Source organism: Boleophthalmus pectinirostris, unplaced genomic scaffold (assembly GCF_026225935.1).
Source record: "Boleophthalmus pectinirostris isolate CB_2022bp ecotype Guang Dong unplaced genomic scaffold, ASM2622593v1 HiC_scaffold_3, whole genome shotgun sequence".
NCBI classification, from domain to species: Eukaryota; Metazoa; Chordata; class Actinopteri; order Gobiiformes; family Gobiidae; genus Boleophthalmus; species Boleophthalmus pectinirostris.
The window spans coordinates 21,124,762-21,145,541 of NW_026571299.1; the positions used below are offsets into that span (position 1 = coordinate 21,124,762).

At 40.9% G+C, this 20,780-nt stretch overlaps 1 protein-coding gene across 3 annotated transcripts in view; it reads right to left on the minus strand.

The window, feature by feature from the left end:
- The window catches only part of LOC110165701 (keratin, type II cytoskeletal 8-like), a 22,050-nt gene extending 12,070 nt beyond the window's left edge, over nucleotides 1-9,980 (minus strand). The window contains exons 1-4 of one of the 3 annotated variants that reach the window (XM_055160724.1): nucleotides 9,905-9,980; nucleotides 4,176-4,296; nucleotides 2,639-2,755; nucleotides 748-2,565 (exon numbers count right to left, since the gene is read on the minus strand). In XM_055160724.1, the coding sequence (XP_055016699.1) occupies nucleotides 748-1,215 (468 nt within the window). In that variant the 5' untranslated portion in view covers nucleotides 1,216-2,565; nucleotides 2,639-2,755; nucleotides 4,176-4,296; nucleotides 9,905-9,980. Of the gene's footprint in view, nucleotides 1-747; nucleotides 2,566-2,638; nucleotides 2,756-4,175; nucleotides 4,759-9,904 lie in introns of those variants that run through there. The other 2 variants (XM_055160723.1, XM_055160722.1) reach the window with 2 other exon arrangements.
- Nucleotides 9,981-20,780: the final 10,800 nt, after the last annotated feature.

Genomic DNA, 20,780 nt, shown 5'->3' on the forward strand with positions numbered 1-20,780 from the left:
TGTTTTCAGTTTTGCTCATGGCCACGCCCCCTCCAGGCTCCTGACACACACTTTAAAAACTTGTTCTTGTGCTTTTTAGTTGGTATTTTAATAATACTGCTGATAGTACGAGTTACCCAACTAACACTAACCACAAGGTTGTCAATTCGATTACCACCACTAGAACTGCTGTCCTGTGCCTTTGAGCAAAGCACTGCTACACCCTGTCATCATTCACACGTGTGTGGGTGTGATTGTGGGTTTAGTGATGTTTGAGCCTCGAGTCACATGAATGTTTCGTTTCATTTGAACAGCCTGTTATTTTAAAGCTGCACTAAGTCACTTTCCTGTTGGACATTTGCCAGCATCTCCATGGAGATGTTAGTGTTTTGCTTAGAATGGTTTACATTGCACATTAAACTGAACTGTGTCCATGGAGACAAGGAGGTGGCAACACTAGGCCGAGTTAAAGGTCAGATCTATGGCGAGGCGAGCCCACAGTTAGAACGCATGTTGTTTTCAAAGTGTTTCAGCTTTTTAACATGTCTAATTGAATAAATGCAAAATGGGAATGTTTAATGCCGGTCTGTGAAACATTTCTGGCAAAACAATGCCATCGCCATGGAGACAAACAGATGGCAGATCCCATAGCATAAAAAGTTACACAGTGTTCTTTTACATTTCGCTTGCCCATAGTTATGGAGATGTATTATGACATGCTGGTAGTTTCACATTCTTAGTTAGTTTTCAGTTTTTCTTGATACTCACTTTATCAATGAAAGTTGCGAATCGATTGTTGAGCGTCTTGATCTGCTCCTTCTCCTGGGTGCGGACCGCTTGAATGGTGGGGTCAATCTCCAGGTTGAGGGGCGCCAGGAGGCTCTTGTTGACCGTGACCGCTGTGATGGGTGCCGCGTGCATTTCGTGCATCATACCCCCTCCCATACCTCCCCCCATCTCCCCCCCATAGCCCACATAACCATACTCCACAGCCCCTCCACCTGCAGCTCCCTTACCCCCCGCGACGTAACCCCCGACTACCTTAAACCCACCCACACCTGCTGCGGAGCCCATGCCACCCCCATACGAGCTCCTGACTGTGTAGCTTTGCCTGGGGACCACTCTGCTGGCACCGCCTCCATAGCCGGAGAATGAGCGGCTGCTAAAGCTCTGGGAGGGGCCCCTGGATGAAGCGCGCGTGGAGAAGGTCGTGCTCTTCACAGCTTGGACAGACATGTTTCCAGTGGAGAGAGACAGAGCAGAGAAGCTGGATCCTGGACACAACAGGCAGGCTGCTGGAACCTCCCTGGAACACACCAGCTTTTATAATGACAAGGGAGAGGCTGAGCTGCACTGTGATTGGCTGTGGCTGCAGGGGGGCTTGGTTAGACCCTGCCCACTTTCACAGAGGGGTTGGGGTCGATGGTGTGAGGATGAAGGAGGAAAATGCGTTGAGTTACAGATTTACTTGACTTTGTGAAAGAGGGAGGACTGTGATTACATAACAGAGCTGCACAATGTGCCAGTTCCACTAGGACATACACACACATATGCATTGTACTGTACTGCTGCAGGACTACACGCAGTACTTTTATCTGTATTGATACTACTACTTTACTACTACTACTAACACTAATAATACTAATAGCACTACTTCTGTTAGCACTGCTTTGATTGTACAATTTCTGTTACAATCACTTTGACTAATATTATTTCTATTGTGACTGCTACAAAAGTGACTACTGCTATTATATTGACTTTTTGTTTTGTTTGAATACAACTTGAACTCTACTGCAACTGTTGGTGTCAGAGCACCATAAAGCTTGTTCTTATCACTACTGTCACCACTAATACTTCTGCGACTCCAGTATGTAATACATATTTCCTGCTACTGCTAATACTTTAGCTGCGAGCACTTCCTTCATACAGAGCGTACTACAGGGAGTGTGCTTATATAAGACATGTATGTGCCAGTACCTAAAACATTAAAGTGGATAGTGCTGTCTGCCACTGAATGGACGTGTTCCAAACTGCAGCCTGCTCAGTGCGTCTCCACAGCACCATGACTCTTACTCAGTGTTTCCTTGTGTTGACCGTATCCACACACAGATCCATCACCCCATTGTTAAAGGGACCAAACTGGCACAGAGCACCTCAACAGTGGAAAGACACTGCCTACCCCTGGTCCCTAACTGTAGCTTAGAGTTTTGTACAAAATGTTCTTTTCCTATGAATTTTCAAGTTTTTGTTCTATAAGTTTTTAAGTCAGTGAGTGAGCAGTGAATTAGAAGTAGAAACACGAGACATGAGCCTCTGAAGTCTGGTCTGAGGCATCCAACAAACTGCATGAATATTATTATCAGACGTGCAGTTAGTCATAACTGCAAAAGTTGTTATCATTTGTGTGTGGTGAAACTGCTCAGAAACTTTATTTTCAGCATTTCTTTTTTTTTCTTTTTTTTTACCTGGTACCAGTAGTACCACACTGGCACTTTGAAGCAGTACTTCGTCTAAATGTCGAATGTCAAAATGTTCAATCCATTTCTCAGACTGGGTGTGTCCAGGAGGAGCCCATTTTCTACAACCCTGCAGAAATGATACAATATGTTAAACTTGTAGGTAACATCTACCAGATATGCCCAGAGTAAAGCTGCCATACCTGATTTTCAAAAGGTGAGAAATAAAGTGTGCCATTAAATGGCCCCTTGTAGAGGTCTGCGCAGGACAGAATTTTCAGTCCCGCTCCTGCCTGCTCCTGCACTGTGCAGCCCCACTCCTGCAAAGAATTGTAATTTTCAGTCCTGCTTCCGCCCGCATCTGCGATATTTTGTCCTGTTACCACCTGCAAGTCCAGCAGTATATGAACCTTAAGCTCTATCAAACAAGGAGAACTGAAAAGAATTGGGCTGCGTATGGGAGGAGGCGCAGTGGGTGGTCCAGAGGCATAATTAAGACCTGGCTAAATCCTGTTTTAGTCCTGGTTTTAGACCTGGTTTAGTCCTGGTTTAGTTCTGGTTTAGTTCTGGTTTAGTGACGCAGCCCGCGCGGCGTACAGGAGGAGGGACTGTCCGCACGACGTACGGGACGGGTAGGACGGTCTGTGCGGCGTACAGGATGAGGGGACTGCAGTTTATCATCCCACCTGCTCGCTCCAGTGTTGTGTAGTCCCACTCCCGCCCACGCCTGCAGTGAGCTTTCAAAATGCATCCCGCGGCCACAGGAGGCAGGGCTTTAGTCCCTTGCTCACACAAACCTCTTGGCACATCACTGTTGTTTACATGCATTTGAGCACCAGCTCAACTTTAGAACATTCTTTTCACACAGAAAAGTGAGTCAGGGTAGACCGTCCCTGCACAGCCAATCTAATGTCATCCGAAAGCTTCATATAGTGACTTACAGGGCTCATGCTTCACTTTGCTGTAAATAAACTGTTTTCTAATTAGATGCAGACAGAGCGTCAAACTGTGACTGTTGTCACAAAGTTATGTTTTACTTTACACTTTCACAGATTTGACTCATCTTTGTGAAAAAATGTGTACTTCAGCTGAAAGAAGAGTCACTATGTGATTGAGTGAAGACGCCCGCTGCATCAGAACGCTTCACTGGACTTTTACAGAACACTGTTGGCCTCAAGGCGGTCATCAAACTCCACCCATCACAAAGATCCACCAACATGACCTCTGACCTCACCCTAACCTCAGGCCAAACTAATAACCAAACTCATTAACTCATTTTATTTATAAAACAATGTGTCAGTGAATTGTCATACCCCACAATATGAGCTCCACACCTTTAGAGGGAGTGTTTAAACTGCACACAAAGTCGGACCCTGTTCATAATGAACGCAGGTTATGATTTTCTGGAGCTCTGTGGTTTACTGCATTCTCACAGATGTGACATATTACACACAAGTTTAGTCTGTGCGCACACACACAACACACACACACACACACACACACACCATGCACATGCATTTTGTACAACAGTGCTAAAAACATTAATCTAAAACCAAGCATGACATTTTGGATTCATAGTTATGAAGATTTCTGCAAGTTCTGTCTAATTGTGAACACAGTGTACTTTTATTTGACCAGTATTACATGATACATTATGTACAATATATAGTAACATACAGAGAGAAAGGGAGTGGGCTGAAACAATTATGCTTATGAATGAATGAATAAATGAATGAATACCTCGTGAGGGACATTTCATACACTGGGGTTCTGAGCTGCTGCATCTCCAGATCTTGAGCTCAGCTTGGTTTGGTCTGGAGCATTTCACTGGAGATTGTTTGACCCTTTGAGCTTAGTATTCCTACAAGGAAAGTGATATTTGTATCTGATCGAAACAAAACAGTACAACAGATTAGATTTATGCGACAGCGACTTACCCAACCCCAGATCACTTCATGTACAGTAACATGTTCAAAAGCCTTCTGTACATAACCAAACTTGACTCAGAGCCAATATTTTGTCACTGCTAGAAAAATGTACTAATCACTTAAAATACTTACGAAGTTTTGAAGTTCCGAAAGTACATGTCATACCTCAAGTCAAGAAGCCATCACAGAGTAACACATGACCCCCTATGGAGCAGTGAATATACATGTACCCATACTGTACTTGTACTCACACACATACTGTACTTGTACTCACACATGCATGTACTCATGCACATACATGTACTCACACACATACTGTACATGTACTCACACATGCATGTACTCATGCACATACATGTACTCACACACATACTGTACATGTACTCACACATGCATGTACTCATGCACATACATGTACTCACATACATGTACTCACATACTGTACATGTACTCACACATGCATGTACTCATGCACATACATGTACTGCACATACATGTACTCACATACATGTACTCACATACATGTACTCACGCACATGCATGTTCACACACACATACATGCACACACACATGTACACACACATGTACTCAGGCACATACATGTACTCATGTACTCACACATGCATGTACTCATGCACATACATGTACTCATGCACATACATGTACTCACACACATACTGTACATGTACTCACACATGCATGTACTCATGCACATACATGTACTCACATACATGTACTCACATACATGTACTCACGCACATGCATGTTTACACACACATACATGCACACACATGTACTCATGCACATACATGTACTCACGCACACAAATGTACACACACATACATGTACACACACATGTACTCAGGCACATACATGTACTCATGCACATATATGTACAATGCACACAAATGTACACACACATACATGTACTCATGCACATAAATGTACACACATACATGTACTCATGCACATAAATGTACACACACACATACATGTACTCATGCACATACATGTGCACATACACATACATGTACTCATGCACATACATGTGCACATACACATACATGTACTCATGCACATACATGTGCACATACACATACATGTACTCATGCACATATATGTGCACTGTACATGCACAGACACATGCATGTACACAAACTTGCATGTACACATAGATGTACACAAAAATACATGTACTCACGCATACATGTACTCAGTGTGTACTCTGCATGTACTCTTATTCACATTATTGATGGACATTCCTGCACTATCAGCCGCGAAGAGCAAACAAACGGTGTCTTTTCTGTTAATCTGCCCCTGCCCCGCCCTGTACTCCTACACAAACACTACTACAATACTGCACTCCTACAGAAACACTACAATACTACTGCGTGGGACAGATATAGGGCCTATTGTAAGATAGAGCATATAGGGATTAAAGATCCTTATCATTTCATAACACTCTCAAATAGTGACCCACCCTCCATAATAATATGTGGAAAATGTGATGTATTTGTTGGTTTGTGAACAGAGCAGTTAGTGTTTGCTCAAGTGTGCCCTAGACCCCCATGTCCCTCCTCCCCCTCCTCTCTCACCAAACCACTGTTTCCATATACAGAGAGGGAAGAAGTTCTCTAAACCAGCTCTGAGCTCACACTCTGAGTCCAGGTAATACTGTGGAATTATCTCAGGCCTGGTGTCTGATTTGTGTGCAGAGGAGAGCTGAGTGGTAGTTGGAGAGGCTCAAGTGTGTCTGTGTCTGTCCCAGGGCTGTGCTGCAAAAGTAGCTCACTGGGGACCATGAGAAATAAAACAAATTGTAAAGAGGGCACATAGGAAAGCTGATACTATTCTTGTAATGCCATCAACATTCATTGAGGGGTTATAGCTAACAGGAGGCACCGCTGAAGCTCTGAAGCTCTGTTACTCAAGTTAAACTTGACAGTGTTTCAGTCAGTCACACGGTTTTGCTAAAAATCAAACACCTAAACAAGACCATCCTCTCTCCGACTGATCCAGGCTCCTGAAAATCTGTTGTTTAAATCCATTTAGTATTTTCCTTTATCCTTTCGTACTGCATTGACTTGTTGCCAAACCCTACACAGCGATGTCACTGGTTTAGGCTTTACCCTAAGACTATTCTTTATACCACTGTGGCAACTCAGGTAACTAATAATACTTCAGTGAACAGAGCAGTTACTTCAGCTTATTACTACTCTTGTGGTACGCGTATTATTGCCATCAAATAGTTGTAAGAAAATAGTTGTGAATTGCAATAGTAGGCTTCTTTTTGGTGTTGTTACGATAATAAAATTTCAAACTTTATTTTGATATTATGAAACAGACTCTGATTGCAATACCACAATATTAATTAAAACACTCTTTCTTTAGACAACAGAATGTGGTATTCAACATCAAATATATATTTGTGACTCTTGAAAGTCAAAAAACAGGTCCTCTCTAAAACACAGCACTTTGTAGAAAAATATTTTTAAAATATCATAATTGGCTATAGTGTATACTGCATACTGAACCTATTTATTTAAAAAAAATATTACTGATGTTTTTGGAAGATTTTCACATAAATGTAAATGAAAAATTTCAAGTCAATGCAACTTTTTGTTTCCTTTGCACAGGTTCAGCAAAACCGGCAGTTTTGTCAACTCTGTCAGTTGTGTGAAGAATCCCTCAGTCGTCCAGGTAGAATCCACAGCAAGGAGAAATTTCAGTTTGTCGACTAGACAAAAATTAGCTTGGTTGAAGACATTTCTCAGCTCATCCAAGCTGCTTCTTCAGTTCTGGTCAGACGCTGGTGGACACTTCCTTTTATCTGTCTGCAGGGAGGAGCTAACTACACTGAAACTAACACACACACTTGTTTACAGTTTCTGTTTGTTAGTTCGGCCTATTGACCTGTACAGGGTGTGGGGTCTAATTAGCATAATAAGTGAGGTACAGATTTTAGCCAGAGAAAAGAATTGGTTTGAGGGGGGAGTGAAAGAAGCCATTTTTGTTAAAAAAGAGAATCCTTCTCTAAACAGAAATGGAGACTCAGACAACATCTGTCTCCTATTTACAACTCCATCCTCAAACCTAAATCAAAACAAACAAGAGAACGACAGGTGTATCCAGGTCAGGTCCAGAGGTGTGGAAGCTCCATTATGGCCATTAATTTTTCTGCTAATGAGCTGCGATGACGTCTTCAACCAAATTAACTTTTGTCCAGTCAACAAACTGAATTTTCTGCTCACCATAACTCTGTCAGTTGTCAACTCAGATTTCAGTTTTGACAGAGTTGTCCAGTCTCTGACGGAGTTGACAAATCCAGCTGGTCTCTTTATGTGCGAATAACATATTATTTGTGAAGTGACAAAAGGGTTAAAGTACCATTCAGTTTAAGTTAGATATTAATAACAGAGCAGAGATATTATATACTTAAATACAGCCTAAATTATATCATTTATAATGATGAGTTGAATATGTGATGGAGTTGACAATTGATTAACATAGTAAATAATTAAATGTTTCATCCCCAGTTTTCTTATCAAAAATGTATCATAATTTGTTTTTGTTTTTTTTGTTTTTTTTTACATTTTTCACCTCTTGAAGTTGGCCTGACAGCTGACACTTATTTTATGAACCTGCTACAGCCCAATCATGTTGTGACACAAGTGTTTCAAAGGATCTAATTGTCAAGTAAAATATGTAAAAATCACTGATATCACTGATACTGAGAATAAAAAACTCATGGAGGGGCCGAAGAGAGGGACAAAAAGGAGATGGAAACAGTGGAAAGGTAGAGGAGGATAACAGATGGATGCAGATTGAGAGACAGGGGGTCGAGGAGGAGGAGAGTGGACCTTCATCTCCTATAATGAGTTTGGTGGTAGGATCTGTTTATACCTGAATTCAGTTATATTTGTTCAGTTTTCAGATTCCACACATTTTGTCAACTCCATCAGATCGGTGCATTTGGAGGGTGTTTTTGTCCAGTTTTAAAGAAACTTGAATTTGGCCATTCAGTTTGGATTAAGTGGTAATGGATATTAATATATGTAACCTAATGTGTGTGTATTACTTACAAAAATGACTTTTGTAACATTAAAATACAAAAAAATTTAGACATTATGAAATTCAAATGTTCATTGAAGTGTAAAACTATTTTTTATGTTTCCAGATATACTTTACTTGGATACAGTGATAAATAATGAATGTTGTAATAAAGGTTAAAAGTTCAAATTGTAGTTGGATTGAAATAAATCTAATTTGATGTGTTTTTGATGTGTGTCTGATGGAGTTGACAGTAATGAGGTGCTCAGAGAATGTCAGAGGAAGAGGTGCTGGAGGGACCATCATGGCAGGACAAGCCCCTAGGGGCGAACTACCGGAACAGAACTGAAGTGGCTGATATCAAGAAATCCTACCAATGGTTTGAGAGGGCTGGTCTGAAGGACACACAGAGGCTCATCCTGGCTGGTCAGGAACAGGACCTGAGCACTCGAGCGATAGAGGCCCAGATCTACCACACCAGACAAGACCCACGGTGTAGACTGTGCAAAGAGGCTCCTGAGACAGTCCAGCACATAACTGCAGGGTGTAAGATGCTGCAGGGAAAGCAAACATGGAGCGACATAACCAAGTGGTGGGCATAGTGTACAGAAACATCTGTGCAGAGTACGGGCTCGAGACACCAGGACCAAGGTGAGAAACACCTCCAAAGGTTGTGGAGAACGACTCAGCCAAGATCCTGTGGGACTTACAGATACAGACTGACAGAATGGTGATGGACCAACCAGACATAGTGTTGGTGGATAAGAAACAGAGCAGAGCTGTGGTGGTGGACATCACAATACCAAGACATGGTAATATCAGGAGAAAGGAACATGAGAAACTAGAGAAATACCAGGGGCTCAAGGAGGAGCTGGAGAGAGCCTGGAAAGTGAACGCATCAGTGGTGTCTGTGGTAATTGCAGCACTAGGGGCTGTAACCCTCAAACTGGAAGAGGCTACAGCAGATACCAGGAAAAACAATGGACATCTCAGTCCAGAAAAGTGGGAACAGCAAACATACTGTATATATATATATATATATATATATATATATATATATATATATATATATATATATATATATATATATATATATATATATATATATATATATATATATTATATATAAAAAAAGTGTTTCTCACCTTCCACGGTGGTTGGTCTCTCACCCTCATTCAGCTCGGGTCCTCTACCAGAGGCCTGGGAGCCTGAGAGTTCTGCGCAGTATATGTATATACATACACACACATCATTCTAAAGCTGTTCTGTCCTGTTAATGTGACTTTTTTCAGTATTGAATTTCAATACATTTGACAACCTTCTATTTCTGTTTCCTCTACAATATCTACTACCACAGCTTCTGTTACCACTCCTGGTTATAATAGAGTTAAAAAAACAAAAACAAAAAAACACCCATTTTGACCAAATCCTGTTCTAATCTGTCCATTTGTTTTAGTGGGCTGCCTCTCTGGACGCTGCAGAGGTACTCACCACCCCCAGTAACACCAGGTGAGTAAAAGCAGAGTCTTTGTGTTGATCGTGTGTATTGCTGTTGCTCGGTTGATCTCATAACAGTGATGTCATTTTTCACAAAGGGGTTTCTGTGTTAAACCTGGAGTCAGTCTTACCCTCACCGCTCCACATTTGGTCATTTCATGACATCATCCTCTAGACACTCGCGTGTTCCACACTTTCTCAATCCTAATGTTACTCAATCAGAAATACTGAACCCAACAAAACTAGAAGTGCTCTGATCCCAACCAAGACATTGCCTCTATTTCACAACGAAAAAGAACCCAGACCTGTGCTTTAAAACAGTATGTCATGGTTCAGGAAATGATGTACAACAACAAAAGTACAATAAAAGTACAAAAAAACAAAAGTACAACAAAAGTACAATAGGGTAGTGACAATCAAATACTAATTGATACTAAGACTAATATCGAAACTACTAATATACTCATCTGAGCAGGTATTGATACTGCAAAAAAAAAAATCACATTAACAGGGACACGAATTTATAGAGTAATTTTGAGCTTTATCAGAACAAATATAAGAGCTCAGGCAACATAAAGAAAGTACTATTATTTTGTATATGAAAACAACATTCTGTTACTAAAAAGGAGACTTTATCTTCATCTCGATATCAAGAATTGGGGGAATTCCTCAGTATCAGAATCAAGACTGATATTTTAGTATCATGACAGGACTAGTGCATCACTAATTCAGCTCAGCATAATAAAGAATTAGTGCTTTGTTCTAGTGTTGGTAGCCTGGTGCTACATCTGGGCAGAAAATAGGTTGGCTGGAATTATAGTAATTATAATAGTGTGGAAAATGAAGTGTTGTCCAAGAAGGCCAGACTCTGCAGGTAGTCAAAGGCCAATCTTCTGTGTTCCAGTTTACATTTTTGCATTACTCTTGAACCTGATGACTTCAGACTGAGGTGTGGTGGGTGCATTATTACATACTACAAACCAGACAGACTGCTGCGCCAAAAGAGACAACAGAACGATAACACGATTTAGATAGATATATAGATACTTTATTCATCCAGAGGGAAATTCCAGTGCTGTGTGAAAGAGTCAGAGTAAGAGACTACCTAAAACATTTTTACAAGAAATAATCCATCAAATTGTTTTACATTCTGAGCTAAGTTTAGTCAAACTTCTCTGGTTTCATGACATCATCCTCTAGGACAATCTCTGTCTGTCATCACACTTTCAACAAGTTTGTTTTTTCTCTTCTATCAAGAAAAAGTAGATTTTTTTTTGGGGGGGGGGGGCATGACCAAACCTGAGAGGAGTGTGGGGGTCCCGTGCTGACCTGGAGTCCCTCGGGAGCCCGGCGCGGCGCTGGTTTGTGCACAGATGTGATATTACTGTGGAGGTGGGGAATGTGCTGAGGAGGGCGGAGAGCATCACAATTAGCAACGAAAGTCAAGTATTTCACAACCTCCCGAGTGTTAGAGTGAGTTTGAGCGGGGGTGAGGAGCCAAGACACAGGACTATATAAGGAGCTGGCTTTATTCCAGGATCGTGAATGGGATTCTCCATGGATTACATCAGTGTAAATCATGTCCTAGATTTACATTTCATGAAAGAAAAGTGTTAAAGGTGCACCAAGTAGCTTTTCTGGTGTAGGGTCCACCACCCACTTGTGTGGTTGAAAATCGTTTTGTTTTGCCTGTAATGTTCCACCGTATGGCTTTAAATATTTAATATTTTCTGTTTTTCATGTGGCCCCAAGGAAAAAACAGAATTGCCCACCCCTGGGTTACACTGTCCTCCATCATTTGCACAGTAGGTACGGCAACCTAGCTCAACAACTGGAGATGGGTCCCTGAGCGCAGCACTGCAGCCGCCCACTCCTTGTGATGGGTGACCCAGTGGCACTGGGCTGAAGGATGTGTCTAATGCAGAGAATTCATCTCCCTCTGTTAAGGATACCACAGCTCTTGTAATTGAATAAATTCAAGATAAATAAATTTCAGACCCAGGACACGCTGGATGGACTATGTCACTCGGCTGGCCTGGCAACACCTCAGGGTCCCCTCGGAAGAGCTGGAGGATGTGTCTGGGGTGAAGGAAGTCTGGGAGCCCCTGCTTAGGCTGCTGCCCCCGTGACACGGCCCCTAGATAAGCGGACGAAAATGGATGGATGGACAGATAAAGTTAAAGTTAATGAACCTATTTGTTTTTTGTGCTTCTCAATGAAAGGGTCAGATGAAGCAAAGAATGCAGAGGAGAGTGTCAGAGGAGCAGAGGGTCAGAAGAGCAGTGGAGAGGGTCAGAGGAGCAGAGAAGAGGGTCAGAGGAGCAGAGAGTCAGAGGAGCAGAGAAGAGGGTCAGAGGAGCAGAGAGGTCAGAGGAGCAGAGGAAAGAGGGTCAGAGGAGAGAGCAGAGGAGTCAGAGGAGCAGAGAGGGTCAGAGGAGCAGAGGAGTCAGAGGAGCAGAGGGTCAGAGGAGAGAGAGAGAGAGGAGTCAGAGGAGCAGAGGTCAGTCAGAGAGCAGAGGTCAGAGGAGCAGAGAGAGAGGAGTCAGAGGAGCAGAGGGTCAGAGGAGAAGAGGGTCAGAGGAGAAGAGGGTCAGAAGAGCAGAGGATGCAGAGAATGGAACAGTGTGTATGAAACACAGCCATTTTAAATGTGATTATCATTTGAATTTGTGGTCAAGTTTAAAGACAAAAGCGTTCTTTGAAAACTGAACTTTGTCATAAGGCGAGTCTCACCAAGCCCAGCGTCCTATCTGTGTGATGGGCTGTAAAAGTGCGTCCTGCATTAGCCCCGTTCTGATACCAGGACAGGCTCTAGCACGTGTCCCTCCATGAGGCCTTTCTAACAGATTAATGTGGAGCCGGTCATCTTTGGAGATCTTTAGTGGCTCTGGGACTGGGTGCACGTTGCCCCCCAGTGGTTGAAAAGTTGTTCTGCAATCTTGCACTCTTCAATATATTAGGCACAGTGGTTACACTAATACTAATTGTGTGTATTTTGTCACATGGAAAAGAAAAAAGCTGCAAAATTAAAGTTGCGCTCTAGCTGTTCTAGTGCAGAGTCGGTTGTCTTCATGGAGATTTATTGTTTTACCTGGAATGTTCTGTATTACAGCATGTATCTTGTATCCATGTATCCGTGGAGATGTCAGATGTCAGATCTGTGGAGATGCAAACCCGCTCGTAGGAATGTTTGTTAGTCAAGGAATTTTTGAGCAATAAAAACTGCTGGAACTGAATAACTGTAAGAGAGAAACATTTAATGCCATACAGTGGAACATTCTATGCAAAGCAGTATCATCTTCATGGAGGCCGGTGGTGTAGCCTCCTCCAGAAAAGTTACCTAGTGCACCTTTAAAGCCACTGCAATATGCTTTAAACCAAAATCATAGTGTAGATGTAATGTAATGTAGTTCAGCCCTGGTTTGTCTCGTAAGAAAAAAGAAGGTTTGATCAGTGTCTGGTCACTGTGATGCCAGAGGTCCCAGAGTGTGTAAGAATACATCATCTACATCTATGCATGTTCAGAGTTTCCTTAGTTGGGCGTCACACGGTTGCAGCCCGTTTGAAGTGCTGGTGTCAGATGTTTTGGGGCCAGTTCTGGACATGACACGCTGCAGAGAAAATGTCCAGGAGATGAAACATTTCGCTGTGACCCGAAGTGTGACCTGTGCACTGGGCAGAGCCGTAAATCTGGAACACATTACACCCAATGAGCCAACGTAAGAGATGAGTCATGGAAGGATGATGATTCAGGACCATGCGCCCCACACACTGTCTGTAACTGATGATTGTAACATGTACTTTCACAGGAACAGCTCAGGAATTAGTAATATTTCAGAATACTTGAGCCTTTTAGAGCTCAAATGTAAAAGAGGAACTGTATTGTTGTAGCATTTCCAAGCAATGATACAAATACCACATTCAATTCTAAATCTATAAGACAAATGTATTATTAAAACATTGTATTCACTTGTGGTCAGTATTCATCTCATAAACAAAGACTTTCATCAGTGGCATTCAACACAACATTTTAAACTCAGTTTCTTCGTTGTGCTTCAAACCACATGCATTTCCTCCCATGTTTATTTCTATCTTCCTTGAGACTTTGCACATTTACCAGATGTGTGAACGTTTGCCAAGAGGTTTTTTTTATTATTATTATTCAAAACTAATATGAAGCAAAATTCAGCTCAGGTAAATAAACACTAATAAAAATATAAGGTAAAGAAGTTTGAAGACAACAAATGCCACATCTCCATCTCCTGGTCGCCAGAGGAATCACACAGCTTCACCTTTATCTTATCAGACTTCAAAATACACTGGTGACAAACCTGTCCGGGGGGGTGGTCTCACGGAGGGTTTTCTAAAGTCATAAATATACACGTAGAGTGTTTGTCAAGGGATAAGTTCTTCTCGTTGTTTTTGTACTTCCTGTTATTTGTTTCCATGACAACTGTAGAGCTTTCCAAACACTTGTGGTTCCATATGTTTAACCAAAGCTGCAGAGAAATGCCTCAGAGCTGAATCACTCCAGCAGGGCTGGATGAGTGACTTCTGCACTGGGGAACCACCAGAAAGAAGATATCAGTTCAGTTCATCTTTATTCCAACAGACAAGGACAATGACTATACAAAACAATAAACATTTATGTTTTTAAAAGACCAATCTCAGTGTCTCCACATATTGGACTGATGGATCTTATTACTCATATGTGTGAGTGACATTATCATTTCATTGTCCCATTTGTTCAGCCTACAAATAAAACTGTACATTAAAGTTCTTTGTACAGCTGTAGAGTGTTCACTCGCACAGGCAACATGGCACAAAACATGAAAACTTTGACAATGTACAACAAATCTACACGTCCTACTGCTTCTAAGTAGTACTACAAGTTAGGGATTGTCAAAAGTATCGACCATCAGATACTAATTGATACTAAAACTAATATTGAAACTAGATATTCAATAATTCTACTAATACTAAAATGTGAAGCTTTCCTGAATATCTGTAGAATGATGTTGAGCTGAAGAGCAGATAGACTAGTATACACACATGGACCAACATGAACCTACTGCCCCACTGACCATTAAACACATATAACACACATGGAATAGAAAAGAAAGTGCTACCATTTAATGTGGAAAATCACAGTATATTGTTTAAAGAAAAAGTGTTTTTTATTATCATTGTGGTATCAGTACAGAATCTATTCTTTAGTAGTTAGTTTAGTTTTAAGTAGTGACAGAATTGTTGTAGCATAAGTAGTAGTTGCATAGACGGAAATGTCCAGAGGGGAAAATGTTGGTTTGTGAGAATGAATAAACAAGTCATATCCCACCCTCCCTGAACCAGAGCAGCATATCATAATACAGGGCTCTGATAAATGTCAAGGGGGGCTAATATCTGATAAATGAGTGACAGACCAGAAGCCAATCAGATTTCAACTATTGTCCAAGAGCCCGCCTCTTCTCCCACCCACACTGACCTGTTTTGCCAAACCAATGAGAGCGCAGAGGACTGTGGGAAGGGCAGTTCATTTGAGTTCACGTTTAGTCTTATAAATATGTACTGTATGTTTGTAGAAATACTCTAGAAGTAGTAGTTTTTATTTATACTTTTCATAGAACAACACTTTATCTTGAGTTAAGCTACAGTTCCCTCTGTGATTGTGTAAAGATGCACTGTGTAACTTTTCATCTTGTCTTCACGGTGATGTTATTACAGTGCCTCATTTGTTCCATGATGCTTCTATGAATGTGCATATCTCCATGGAGACAAGGAGGTGACAGCACTATGTTATTAAGTTACACGTCAGATCTGTGGAGAGGTGACCCCACTCACAAGAATGCATGTTTGTCAAGGTATTGTTTCAGCAATAAACACCTGCAACTGACTAAGTTTAATACCACACTGTGGATCATTCCAGGTGAACGTTCCACTGGACAAGTTACTTAGACTTAGACAAACTTTATTGATCCACAAGGAGAATGACTTGTAGTTGTAAGGAGTATTATCTGTTCCATAAGAGTGAGTTGTTGTACAGTTGTAGGGAGTATTATAGTATGAATGTAGTCCTATAGGGGGGCTGTAGGAGCCTGTTTGTTTTATTATAAGCTCAGAAAAATGTGTGTGTGCTGCAGAACAATGACTCGTCCACACTGTGAGCCAGGCTCTTGTCCAGCACTACTTTTATGACTATTTATCATGCTTTTCTTTTTAGGATAACTCCATCCTATATCACACAATATCGCACAATATCTTTTCCACTATGAGAGCTCATTTTATTCCCACTCTGATAAACCAATGCAAGGTTTGCAATAATAGTGAGTGTTTTTTATTAGTGAACTTCCTGTGTGAGTTTCCATGGCAGCAGCCAATCCACCCACCCCCCTGTAACAGCTCTGTTTTGTCTCAGATTTAACCTGGAATGAAACCGACATTAAAGTGTTAGAATATGAATGTCAACAGTCTCCAAATGCATTACTCAATACTCAGTAATAAGGTTTTTCCACTGTGATAATCGTATTTTTTCATATGACTTTTAAAAAAGTGTTTTGCACACACTCAAACACAAACTCCTCGTCATGTGTTATGAGTCATGCCCAACCAATTCAGTTCCTCTTTCGTCCCAGACCAACTCTTATAGTTGTTCTGCCTTTTTCAAAAGACTGGCCCACGGACAATAGTGTTTAAATATAATGAGGAGGGATTGTGTAAACTGTGAGAAAGAGTGAAATCTGACCAGTTCCTGCCTCAAATGAGCAGGTAAAGAAAAGTGTTTTGGGTGGCTCCACTGTTATATGAAGCTCACTTTAATTCCCCATACACCATTTTCCTGTGGGGCAGGGCTGAGCATGAAGACTGTGCTGGCACACATGCTATAGATACTATAAATCACTCAGATTCACAGAGTCAGATTCACTTTGGCAGCATCAGCTGTAAAGCAACACTATGTTCTGTTTTTCTGAATGTGTCAGTTGTTTTATTTAGGGCTGTCACTATTATTTCTATTGGTTATTCATGGAATTATTATTGTTTTTATCAGTTATTTAACTGGTGAAATACAGTACATAACGTGGCTCACACCAGAGTGATGTGCGTCACTCTGAATACAGACTTCTACACATTATCAATCTGAACGGCTCTTTAAAGGCAGAGCATCATGATGACAGTTTGAATCTGATTGGTCGACGCATCACAAAAGTGGAACAAGATGAAACATAAAAACCTTTGTTCATCCAGCTGACTCGCTGACTTTGTGATCTCACAAATATCACGAGATTTTGTTGTACAAGGTTATGAAATACGAGAGAATATATCACATTTACTAAATTTGATTTGATTTGAGTTAAAAAGATGCATCTTGAGGACATCCTGATGGAGTGCTCTGACAGACATACAAATACTTGTGTACATGATAAAACTTCATAAAACCTTCACAAGGCAAGCAAGTTACTTATTTATTTATTTATTTATTTGTGGAGAATTATCTCAATAATCAGTTTTCTCAGTTATTCTTCAGATGCAGAGCCAACACTGAAACATGATCACTGAACAGGATCGAGTATCGGTTTCATGATATCAGTTAAGCCAATATCCTGCTTTAATTGGACATCATAAGACTAGGCTGATTTTGTTCTAGAACATCTCATAATGTTTAGACTTTTCCTCATATGAAGATATGATGATGACATGTGAAGTTATAGTTACAGAACACTATTGGATTTCTTGTGTAAAAAGTTTAGGAAAAAAACAGCCCTACACTGGTATCAATTAATATCAGGTATCGGCAGATTATCCCTAATTGTTTAAACTTGATTTAATTGTTATTGATGGGTTTTTGCCATTAAACAGGGTAAGAGAACAGGCAGGTTCATAAATCATAATATATAAATAAACACAAACATACAAGAATTTGATTGCAGCCAAAGTCTCGTAGTACAAAGCTCTGAGTCTTGAAGTACTCAGAGATTCTTATCTCCCCGTAGTGTGCAGCTGAGATGTGGGCAGGTCACATGTCTATTTGAAGATGAAGATTAGTGTAGTTTATTTGAAAATTGGTGTAGTTTCAACATTGGATTTTCTTCAACATTCTACAAAAGGAAAATAGTCACATCAAAAGGCTCCTGTGTGCTCTTCTGATGTTCTGTTGTTTTATGGACACAGGGCTTTTGAAAGTCTTCCTTACCTAATTCCCATAGTCAGCGCCGCTCACATGAAGCTCATGATGCTCACAGTTACAGGAGCCAAACTGGAACCAGGTTTTATTTTATGAATACGATTTTTTTGAACTGACAAAACAATTAAATACAAACCCCAGGGTCATGTGTCACAGGTTAATACAAATATTTTAAGACCAAAATGCTGAGTCTCAGAGCAGCAGGTACAGAGAGAGGAGCCACAATACTACACTGTCTGTCATTAGGAGCCAGGGTCTGTAATTACTGGACCCAGTGTTGTCAGATTGGGTTTAGTGATTTCCACCCAATCACATTCGAAAACCCGCCCTCTTCAGCAAAAACCTCCCTACAACGTTTAGTCACAGAAAACATTTCAACTTTGAATAAATGTATGTGATCCACTGTTGGGCTTTTTAAAAACATTTCCAGTACTGAGAAAACATGTTCTGTCAAATCTTTGGTAAAATGTACAATAACGTTTTCATCATGCATAAAAATGAAAATCATGAATGATCAGCTAAAGCCTCGGCTCCTGCAGGAACAGCTGCAAACACAGAGCCTGAGACTCAAACAGCGAAGAATTCAATCAACATAGAGAACGTCCATTCACACACAGGCTGTAGCACCTCCATAAGACTGGACAGGAGTGAAAATCCTACACAGTTCCTCGAGTTATTGTGTTATTGTGTCTCACGTTGATTGGTGTGAAAACAAAAAGAAAACAAAAACTGTCCACACTTGTTGAAAGTCTCCCAAATATGATGTGCCTGCTTAAGGCTCCCCCTCCCTCCCTAACGTAGTCAAAACAAGCCCGATCGGGTGGCACCAACCCAGTCTGGCAACACTTACTGGACCTGTCCACATGAAACAGAAACTGGCATTTTTAACCCCAAAGACGTGAGTTGTCAGTTGAAAGGATTTTAAGACAGAAGATTAATATATTAATACAAACAAATAAACAAACAATGAGAAGAAAAAGCATTTGTGGGTCAGAAGTTTGGAGATTTCTTTCCAAAACAGTGAATCCCTATATCCATGGAGACTGTGCAAGAAGCTAGCTAAGGAGCTAGCTTTGGACATGAGAAGCTCCAGGGTTTTATGCCATATGTGGCAGAAGACCTTCCAGAGGAAACGCTTTGAGGGAATGGATCATTTCATCTACAACCAAAACATCAGAGCGTTGAAAAAGTGAGGCCTTTCCTGTTGTGTTCACCTGGCGCCCCCTGCACACTGCTGTGATGCTCTGGATTCAGAGGAGCGACACTTTTGTCTCTTCCACAGGATCTGCTGACCCTCTCTGACCAGTGCTCCTCTTAAACTCACCTGAGACCTTTGACTGACACACAAAGAACACTGAGACGAGCAGTGGAAATGTTGCAGCAGCATCAACTGCAACAGTTTGCTGCAGCAAAACTTGAATTTCCCTTGAGATAAATAAAGTATCTGTCTGTCTGTCTCCCTCTCTCTCTCTCTCTTTCTCTCTCTCTGATATTCTTTATTGACGTAACTCTCTTTCTTTAACTCTTTTAATCTAGTAAAAGTTGTGCTTTTCTTCCCTCTGTGAGTGAGTCTAAAGTGACAAAAGTTTTATGTGACAATCTGAAATGATGTGAACATCTGTGTTTCTTGCAGCTCCTTCTCTTCTGATTTAGTTTGTTTCATGTTTGTGTCTGTTCTTTGAAAACACCAGACTTGGTTCATTATTTAATGTAATGTTTTGTTCTTCCATTACATTAATTTCAAAATATAAATCTGATATTTTCTCAAAACAGATACTTTTTTTTTTTTTTTTTATTCTTCCTTGAGTCATTTCTTGGCCCACTACTTTGTATTTCTACTTGAGTAACTTATTTTGAAGTAACATTACTCTTACTTGAGTACAGTGTTTGTCTACTTTACCACCTTCTGGCCATTTCTGCTGTTGCAACTGAAGCATGATTGCAGCAGTACAGAAGAGTACATCATTAGCAGCTGATGAACTCTTATCACCTAAAACACACTCTCATGTTTTATTTAATCTTGTCTGTGACTTCAGCTCATCAAAAAAGTCTTCAAACCCCCGTAGCTACAGGCTTTAAACGCCTCATCCCAATGAAAAGAATGCCTCTGTTTACTGTAAACCACATCAGTCAATATTGACATGTCCTCACGGCCGACCTCCCCTGACCCTCTCGTTCACACTGTGAGGAGAACATGTTCTAGATGATTGAATCTGTGTTGAGGAGGATTTCACACACTCTTTTGTTAATGACTCTAGTTTAGTGTTTCGATGAGATTCAATGGAGATAAAAACAGTGATAGGAAACCAGGTCATCCTTTCTCAGTCTGTCAGTCTGAGGGCCAAATATCACTTTACCTTTGCACACCGCCCACTCTGTTTGTGTGCAGATGATTCTCCTTTAGGAGATTGTGTTACTATAGATACACATGTGAGAAGAAAGAACCTCACTGAGATTAGGACATACAGTGCAACTGCTGTACTTGTACATACAGACTGTAGCAGAAGTAGTAGTACTTGTGGTGAATTGTGATAGTAGTAGTAGTAGTAGTAGTCAGTAATAATAAGTATACAAACTACTGATGCTTTGCTGGGACATCACACTGGGGGTGTTCTGCATGTATTTTTATGGTGGAATGTTCAGCAGTTCAGCAATCTGAGCGTTCATTGTCCTGTTTAGGACTTTGGTTTT